Source organism: Durio zibethinus, chromosome 28 (genome assembly GCF_047325235.1).
Source record: "Durio zibethinus cultivar Kanyao isolate XHJ-2024 chromosome 28, ASM4732523v1, whole genome shotgun sequence".
NCBI lineage: Eukaryota > Viridiplantae > Streptophyta > Magnoliopsida > Malvales > Malvaceae > Durio > Durio zibethinus.
In genome coordinates this window covers 11,563,849-11,573,432 of record NC_143189.1, presented here as the reverse complement: position 1 = coordinate 11,573,432, position 9,584 = coordinate 11,563,849, and the positions used below count along the sequence as shown (strand labels likewise).

The window sequence follows — 9,584 nt, the reverse complement described above, 5'->3', positions numbered from 1 at the left end:
GAAAGTATAAAAATTTATTTTTATGTGTTGCTAGTGTATAAATTTTATATGCTATCAATGAATATGACGATACCATCTCATTAATGAAGAAAATTAGATGATACCATTTCATTAATGAGTAATTTTTTTTAAAATGTTAATTTTTGTATATTTATTTTGAGAATTAATATTTATGCATTAATGAGATGATATCATCTGAATTATTAATATTATATAAAATTTATACGTTAATAATACATTAAATATAAATTATTTTGTTTTATTGTGCACCTTCCTCTTCACTTCCTTTGGCCAATATAAAATGCCATAAGGAAAGCCTTCTCAGCTCCAAAAGACATCTTTTGCTGAGAAAAATACATGCATGATAGTGACAAGAAACCAACTTTAATTTAATTTAACTTAATTATTATTTGATCCTATAATTTTTATTGAGAAAAAACATAATCATATGATTATATCTACTAGTAATTGTCTGATATGTTTTTCTGTGTAGGTTGTGGTATAATTACCAGTTAAATTGATTAGCAAACTAAATATTTTTAATGGAAAAAACTAGTGGAAAATTGCAAATACTAGTAATTCCCACATCAAATGCTCCCAAGACTTATTGATATTATTTATAAAAATGAAATTTATTATTATTTTAATGGATTGTACACCGTTTTAATATATGTAGAACGCACATTTGACAAAAAATAAAAATCTTATATAGAATACAACCCAACCGCTTAATGGAACACACAATTGCCATCTAAAAGGGTGAATATGTCAATGAAGCTTTAAGAATTAATTATCAAGAAAAATGGAGGAAAAGAAGAAAGAACATGTCAAAAAGGTTTTTTTTTTTTAAGTTGAATATATTGAATTTATTCACAATTTAAACTTATAAACAACAATTCCGCCTATGCAATGTAAAATACTGGTAACTCCAAAAATATACAAACATTTTATTGATATTATAAAAAATTTAATGAAATTCCTTCTTTTTTTTTATGTTATTGAAAATTTTTGGCTTTATAGTAAACAGCAAAGAAAATTTCAAGAGTCTTATAAATCTTGGAGCTACATGGCCTTTTCTCATAAGTTGTTTTTTCCCCTGTAAAAGTCCTTTGCCTAACAAGCATATGCTATGCGTCCAATTTTTGCTTTTGTCAAGGATAGACAGCTCCCAGCTCCAATCAAAACACCTCCTCCTCTCACCCTATTTCAATCAGTACAGGTGCTTAGCTGCCTTCGAAATTGAATTCCATGAATTTTCTAACATGGAAAATTCAATTTAATTCGCACCTTTTACACAAATAATGTATGTTTTGAAACTACAAAATGAAGGTTTTCAGTGATGCTTCAATGGCAGCCTCAACATCCAATTCTTGACAAAGACCCCGAAACCTCTTCTCATACTGAATTCCTTTCCTTCGTACAAAAAAAAACGTAGAATCTGTTAAATTTTTTTCCCAAATCAAAGGATTATTGGGCCAATTTTATCTCTCTATAAGAGATTAATTATGTGCACATGGATCAAAATACCCTTACTATGCTTCAATTATCAAAACAAAGTTTCCATAACCAAGGTTGATAAATTTAGTATTCGGAGGAACCATCTTTTTTTATTGAATGTAATTACAATTAAAAATTTCAATTATAATCAAATAATTTCAAAAATCACATATTTCATACGTTTATAAAAAAATATTAAATTATTAAATAAATAAATTAACATAAAATAAACTAAATTCAAATACAATAAAACTTAAATTTGAAACTTTAAGATTTTAAAAACTCATTCTTTCTATTTTTCTTCTTCGAAATGACTGACTATTTTTCCACATATGATATTTCAATTGTCTAATTATTCTTCTTTAGGTCCAGTGAAAAAGGTAAAAATTTTAACCAATGTTCTTAAAGGAAAGTGATTTGGTTTATTTAGTCGTCGATGTGCACGCCAAATTGGACCAAGTTTGTGCATATTCCACACAACAGAAAACCCACCCCACTAAATTAATTTTTTAAAGTCATTATTGACTAATTTGTCACTAAGTATAATGCATTGTTTTGATGTGCAACTTCCTCTTGACCGCCTCTGCCGAAAGGTAGATGCCAAAAGCCACCCCGGCCCCAAGGCCATCTTTTGCTCGGAAAAAATACATGCATGATTGTTACAAGAACCAATTTAACATACTTATTATTTGATCCTACCAAAAACTTAAAAAAAAAAAATCATATCGTTACATGTAAATTGTCTGATGTGTTTTTCTCTGTAGGTTGTGGTATAATTACCAGTTAAATCGGTTAGCAAACAGAATATTTTTAATGGAGTAAACAAGTAGAAAGTGGCAAATAGTAGTAATCCCACAGCAACTACTACCAACACCCTTGGTTAAGTTAGAATTAGCAAACAAAAAAAAACTTCCAGGAGATATTCTCTGCCTTCTGTTCCCTTCTGCATATCTTTCTTTCATTTTTTCACCCTTTGGCTTGATATTCCAAAAAGCATCTTTGATTTCGTTCATTTTTCTCCTTTCCAGAAATTGTTCAACTCCCCCTTTAAAACCAAAGCCTAACTATGGGTAACATCTTCTCGATCTCAGCTTCATGCGACACTGTCATTACCCGCTGCTGTGATTGTGTTGCCGGACAAGCACAGTTTGTATGCAAGCTTGAAGAAAACGTAGAAGCTTTAAAAATTGCATTAGCAGAATTGACGGATCTAAGGAATGATGTGATCAGAAGAGTGAAAATAGCTGAAGATCAACAACAGCTGAAGCGGCTAGACCAAGTTCAAGGCTGGCTTTCGAGGGCAGAAACTTTGATTAATGGAGCTCATTTGTTGATTGAGCAAAGTCCTCAGGAAATTAAGAAATTATGTGTAGGAGGTTGTTTTTCTATGAGTCCCAAGTCCAACCTGAAGTTTGGGAAGCAAATTACCAAAATGCTTCGAGATGTTGTAGATCATAAGAGCAAAGGAGTTTTTGACAAGGTGGCTGAGGAGGAACCAACGCCTCTAGTAACTGAACGACCTACTGAGCATACTGTTGGTTTGGAATCCACATTCGATAAGGCTTGGAGTATCCTTGAAGCTGAACAAGTGGGAATTGTTGGCCTGTATGGCATGGGAGGGGTTGGCAAGACAACCCTCCTGAACAAAATCAACAACAAGTTCTGTGAACCCCCAAATCGATTTCATGTAGTTATTTGGATTGTAGTATCTAAAGGATTTTATATCGGAAAGATCCAAGATGACATTGCTAAAAGGGTGGGAATAGCTGATGGAACATGGCAGGACAAAACTCCAGAGGAAAAAGCTCTAAACATCTTTAGGGTTTTAAAGGAAAAGAAATTTGTCTTATTGTTAGATGATATATGGGAGCGAGTTGATCTATCTAAGGTTGGGATACCTCTCCCAACTCAAAAAAATGGTTCCAAACTAGTTTTTACAACTCGTTCTATCAAGGTTTGTGGCCAAATGGAAGCTCAAAAGAAGATTGAAGTGCGGTGTTTGCCTGAAGAAAAAGCTTGGGAATTATTTCAAGAAAAAGTTGGTGAAGAAACACTTGATAGTAATCCATGTATTTGTGAGTTGGCTCATGAATTGGCCAATGAATGTGGAGGCCTACCTCTCGCACTTGTCACCATTGCTCGTGCCATGGCTTGTAAGAACAAAGTTGAAGAATGGAAAGATGCAATTGAAGTGTGTCGGAGATCATCTGCCTCTGTTTTTCCAGACATGGGTGAAGAGGTATATCCACTTCTAAAATTCAGTTTTGATTCTCTTCCCAATGACATGTTTCGAACTTGCCTCTTGTACTGTAGTTTGTTCTCAGAGGACTACCCAATTGATAAAGAAAAGCTTATAGATTTCTGGATAGGAGAGGGGTTTTTGGATGGACATGGGAATACAAGTCTAGCTCGAAACCAAGGCCACCAAATGATTGGTTCTCTTCTTCATGCATGTTTATTGGAAGAAATAAATGAATTTCGCATAAAGATGCATGATGTGATTCGTGACATGAGTTTGTGGATAGCATGTGAATGTGAAGAAGAAAAGTGGAGGTTTTTTGTGCAGGCAGGTTATCAATTAACTAAGTTACCAGAAGTTCAGAATTGGGGAAGTATACGCAGGATGTCATTGATGAAGAACAGGATTGAAAATCTAGTAGAAGCACCTAACTGTCGTGATCTCCAAACTCTGTTTCTTAACGGTAATCAGTTGAAGGTGATCAATAATGACTTCTTCCAATTTATGTGTGGCTTAAAAGTTCTAAACTTGTCAGGCAATAGAGGTATAGAAGAATTGCCAGTGGGAATTTCGAAATTGGTGTCTCTGGAATGTCTCGATCTCTCCTATACAGGGATAAGACAGCTACCAATTGAATTGAAGGCTTTAGAAAAGCTTAAATGCCTGAACTTGGAATACTCTGAGTCTACCATAAGAATTCCAAGACAGTTGATATCTACTTTTTCAAAGTTGCAAGTATTGAGAATGTTTCGCTGTTATTCTTTGGGCCAGGAAGTGAAAGATAATAGTGAATGTTTGGTGGAAGAATTGAAGTGCTTGAACCATTTGAATGTGTTGACTGTCAATACAACAAGTGCTTTGGGTCTCGATAGCCTTTTGCGTACTGAAAGGTTATGCAGCTGCACTTTAGCTATTCAGCTTCTACTGGTAAAGGACTCAAAGCGATTGAATATTTTATCTTTAGCGAATATGAAGAGTCTAGAATTTCTAGACCTTGGGAAGTCTGAAAGTTTGGAAGAAGTGGAGATGGAGTGGGGAGGGGTGGGCAGAATGATAAAAGCACAGAGCCACATTGAAACCTCTGTGATTGCAAGCAAACATTGCTTCCAAAGCCTTCGCGAAGTATTTATATACGAATGTTCAAAATTGAAGGACATAACATGGCTAATTCTCGCTCCAAACCTGAGGCAGTTTAATGTAGTGGACTGCAACAATATGGAAGAAATAATCAATAAGAGAAAACTGAGTCAAGTGGCTGAGCTAGTAGAAACTTTAACCCTATTTGGAAAACTCGAGTCTCTTTTCTTACAGTATTTGCCAGAGTTGAAGAGCATTTACTGGGATACACTTCCCTTCTCATGTTTGAAAGAAATTTATGTTCATCGGTGCCCAAAGCTGAAAAGACTTCCACTCAACTCCAACAGTGCAAAGGAAAACAAAATCAGCATTAGGGGAGAGAAAGAATGGTGGAAAGAGCTTCAATGGGAGGATGAATGTGCTCTAAACGATTTTCTTCCCTGCTTTACTGGGATACACTTCCCTTCTCATGTTTGAAAGAAATTTATGTTCATCGGTGCCCAAAGCTGAAAAGACTTCCACTCAACTCCAACAGTGCAAAGGAAAACAAAATCAGCATTAGGGGAGAGAAAGAATGGTGGAAAGAGCTTCAATGGGAGGATGAATGTGCTCTAAACGATTTTCTTCCCTGCTTTACGTCTGATGACTGAAATTGCAGAGTAACCATGTTACTTTTACCTTTTGCCACAGTTATAATTGTTGTGTTTGAAGCTGTAGCGGTGTGTTCTAAAATCGTGGATGATTTTCTGATTTGTATCATGTTCATTAAATTGACTAAGTTATTGGTGAATCTTTTGCTTATATGGATTTAAATATAGGCTGCATTTTAATGCTGAGTAAATAATTTTAGCTTCAACCTAAATATCTCAATTTGTTTGATTTTATTTATGGTCAGCTAACATGTTATGCTACCAACTTTTTCTTGATTTAAATACGTGCAGTAACTATTTATATTCTTCTCGTCTTTCTTTAATTATAAATTATTATCTTTTATAAATGATTTTGATAGTCTAGAATTTTAATAGTGTTAAAAATGATTGACTTAAATACTTTTATAAATCTTTAAATTAACAAATTTATTTTTAAATATATAATTTTTATTAATTAATTTAAATTTAATTTAAATCAACTAAAATTAAAAATAGATTTTTTGTGAAATTAAACTGCTTAAAATTATGAAATTTTAATTCCAAAAGGATTAAAAATGATTCACTAAAATATTCTTAGTAAATTTTTTATAACTTTTAATTTAAATTAATTTTCTTTTTTATTATTAAATTTTTTATAATTACGCTAAAAAAGTATTAAAAGTGATTGATTAAAATATCCTTATTAAATTTTTAATTCCTACAATGTTAAAAATGATTGATTAAAGTACCATAATAAGTTTTTTATAAATTTTAATTTAAATGAAGTTTCTTTTCATTATTAGACTCCCAAATCATTAAAGCATATTTGTTTTATTTCTATTTTTTTTCCTTTCAAGTTTTTATTTTAATTGATTTACTAGCTATATATGTATGTTAATAATTTTATTATTTGTATATTTTATGAGTTGATAATTTATATAATTAAATCTTTTTAGTCGCTTGAAATAATTCAAAAAAGAAATTAATTAAATCTTTTTTATTTCATTGTAATTTTTAAATTATGTATTGTGATATTTTTATATAATCAAAATTTATGTATAATAAAATTTTTAAATAAAAGAAATTTTATGTTTTTAATTGGTAGAATGTAGAATTACATTTAATTGATGGAAGCACCAATAAAAGATTTTCCAAAGCAAAAAAATGAGAGAAAAATTTGACTGATTATACATAGTTCTATCTTATTCATATCAATAAGGTTAGTGCTATATGATATTTCAATGAAAAATATATAATTTTAATGATTTCAAATTCTTTTAGGATCAATATAAAATTCTTTTTTTAGGAAAAACATTGTATAGCTTTCATTTTTCTTTTCATTATATAAGTTAAAGAATGTTCATGATTATATAAAAAATTTTAAGGTTACTATGTTGGGTAATATTTATTCAAAAGTATTGAAATTCATCAAATTAATTATCACTATTATATTTAATATAAAAATATTATTATACATTATAATTTAACTAAACTTAAATGTGATTTAAAAGCATTAATGAAGAAAATTCTTTCGATAAATTTTTATTTAATTATGTATCTAGTATTTCAATTATTTTGAATTTTGACTAATAATTTCAAGTTGGGTTTTAATTTTAGAATCAATATCAATTAGGTTGAGTTAAGTTTTATTTGCTTCTATTTATTGTATACTTAATTATTCACTTATCACTTGAATAAATTTGACATAATAATTGATGCAAACTTTTCGTTCTTTAAAAAGCCAGATTTAAAATCATCTTAAATTCAAATAAATAAAAATGTTGGATTTTGATTGTATTGCTATGTCAATTCAAAATTTGGGTTCAGTGATTTCATATTTTAAATAACCACTAAGGTTTTGATTGTTTAAAATCAATTGAATCAAGTGAAATTTGTTTATTTTTATAATTATGTGTATTATATTATTTTTAATTATAGTAAAATTCAAAAAGCGTAAAAATTTTATGTATACTCAATATGAGTCTTGAATTATTTCAAGTTTGAGTTAATTAATTCATATTATTTTTAATTATACTTTTATGACATTGGTATTAAATTTCAAAATAGAATGAAAAAAAAAAATTTAAGTGCAAAAGTTATGGAAATATTAATGATAATTCTAGAAGAAAATTCATATACCCAAATTGTGCAAAGATTAAATGATATATCTTCTTTTAAGGATTTTGAAATTCTTATGCCCAAGTCTTGGTAATCAAGTTGCTGTGATATAGATTGAAGGAAACAACTTAAACATTTCATTTGAAGTAGATATTATAGTTCAAACTTATTTAGGAAGATAACATACAGTTATATATTATTTGGGTCGTTATGACCCCTTATAATCTTTATTCTTTTCAAATGAAAAAGTTGGTTTACATCAAAATATATATAAAAAAAATGCATTTTGAATGATAGTAATAACAATGAAATAACAATTAGAAATATACTATCTTTTCATTTAATAAAAGAAATTTTTGAAAGAGAATGTGAAAGTAATTATTATAAACTTAATTTTTTAAAAATTATTGTCTATTTATTTTTTAAAAATTTTATTTAGTAAATTTTTTCTCATTGCTTTTGCATAATTAAATTTTACCTAAAATTATATACTTAAAGATGGAAACATAAGGTAAAGTTTATTATTTTCATTGTTGGCATAATACTTCAATTTTTTCAATCTTTTATAAGAAATTGTACTTCGCTAACAAGTATAAAAATATATAACAAATCATTCAATCAAATTATTAACAAAACTTATCTTAATATGTACTATTTTACAATGAATTAAAAAATTTAAAGAATATTTTAAAAATATTAACTTAATATATATTATACATTAATTTAACTTTGCTTTGATACTTACATTAGTATAAAAAGTTAGGATTTTAACTTATTATTATATGCTAAACTACAAATAGCAAATTAAGAGCATTTACTTTTTGTTTTTCAAGTCATCTACGTTTAAACATTTTCTTACTTCTTTCTCTATCTTATAAATTACATCATTTAGCATTCATTGCGGTTGCTTTCTTTTTGAATATATGCAAATTAATGACAACATAATAGTATATGATTGCTAATTTAGTAATTAATCAATGAAAGCTAAAAGTAATCAGTATAACTTAATAGTAATTATTGATAACTTAATAATTAACCAGTAATAACTTAATAGTAAATCATGCATAAATCAATATATGAATAATAATTTAATAGTCAATAATTGATAACTTAGTAATAAATCAATAATAATATAATAGTAAATGCATAATAATTTAGTAATAAATTAATTGTAATATAATTGTAAATGAATAACAAGAGAGTAGTAAATCAAGAATAATTTAATGAAAAATAAGTGACAACTTAATAGTTAACCATTGATAACTTAATAATAAATTAATAATAACTTAATAGTAAATTAGTGATAATTTAATAATAAATCAATTTTATTTTAATAGTAATTAATTAATAGTAGTGAATTATAAATAACTTTTTTTATATTGTGAATAATAACTTAATATTAAATAATTGATAATTTAATAGTTACTCATTACGTTAAAAGTAAATCAATATAATTTAATAGTAAATCATCAATAACTTAATTGTTAATCAATGATAAATTAATAGTAAATTTGGATAATGTAATATAAATTAATGATAACTTGATAATGAATCATGGATAATTTAATACTAAATTAATAATAATTTGTAGTATATAATCAAAAATTAAATTGTAAATCAATTATGACATAATAGTAAATATATAATAATATAATAATAAATCATTGATAATTTAGTAGTAAATCGTCAATAACGCAATAATAAATTATTAATAACTTAACTACAAATGAGTAGCAATATAGCAGTAAATTAGTTAATCATTGATAATTTTATAATAAATCATTCATAAATTAATAATAAATAAGTTATAACTTTATAATAAATTATCAAAAACTTAGCGATAAATAATTCATAATTTAAGGATAAATCATTTATAAATATGTAATAAATTATTGATAATTTAGTAGTAAATTATTGGTAGCTTAGTAATAAATGATTAATAACATAATAGTAAATAAATAATAATTTAATTATTAATCATTGATAATTTTTTTTATTATTAGGGATTGAACCTGGTTCATGGC

The 9,584-nt window shown here is 27.6% G+C and overlaps 1 protein-coding gene across 1 annotated transcript; it reads left to right on the top strand.

Annotated features, from left to right (window-relative positions):
• The first annotated feature begins 2,222 nt into the window (after positions 1-2,222).
• LOC149510768 (putative disease resistance protein At1g61300) lies at positions 2,223-5,675 on the top strand. Its single transcript, XM_089757460.1, has one exon. It carries the CDS (start codon positions 2,564-2,566, stop codon positions 5,288-5,290), a length of 2,727 nt encoding a protein of 908 aa, XP_089613586.1. The 5' UTR covers positions 2,223-2,563; the 3' UTR covers positions 5,291-5,675.
• Positions 5,676-9,584: the final 3,909 nt, after the last annotated feature.

Bases quoted from the DNA above. Each gene is read 5' to 3' on its own strand.
- LOC149510768 (XM_089757460.1), top strand. From the start codon at position 2,564: ATGGGTAACATCTTCTCGATCTCAGCTTCATGCGACACTGTCATTACC.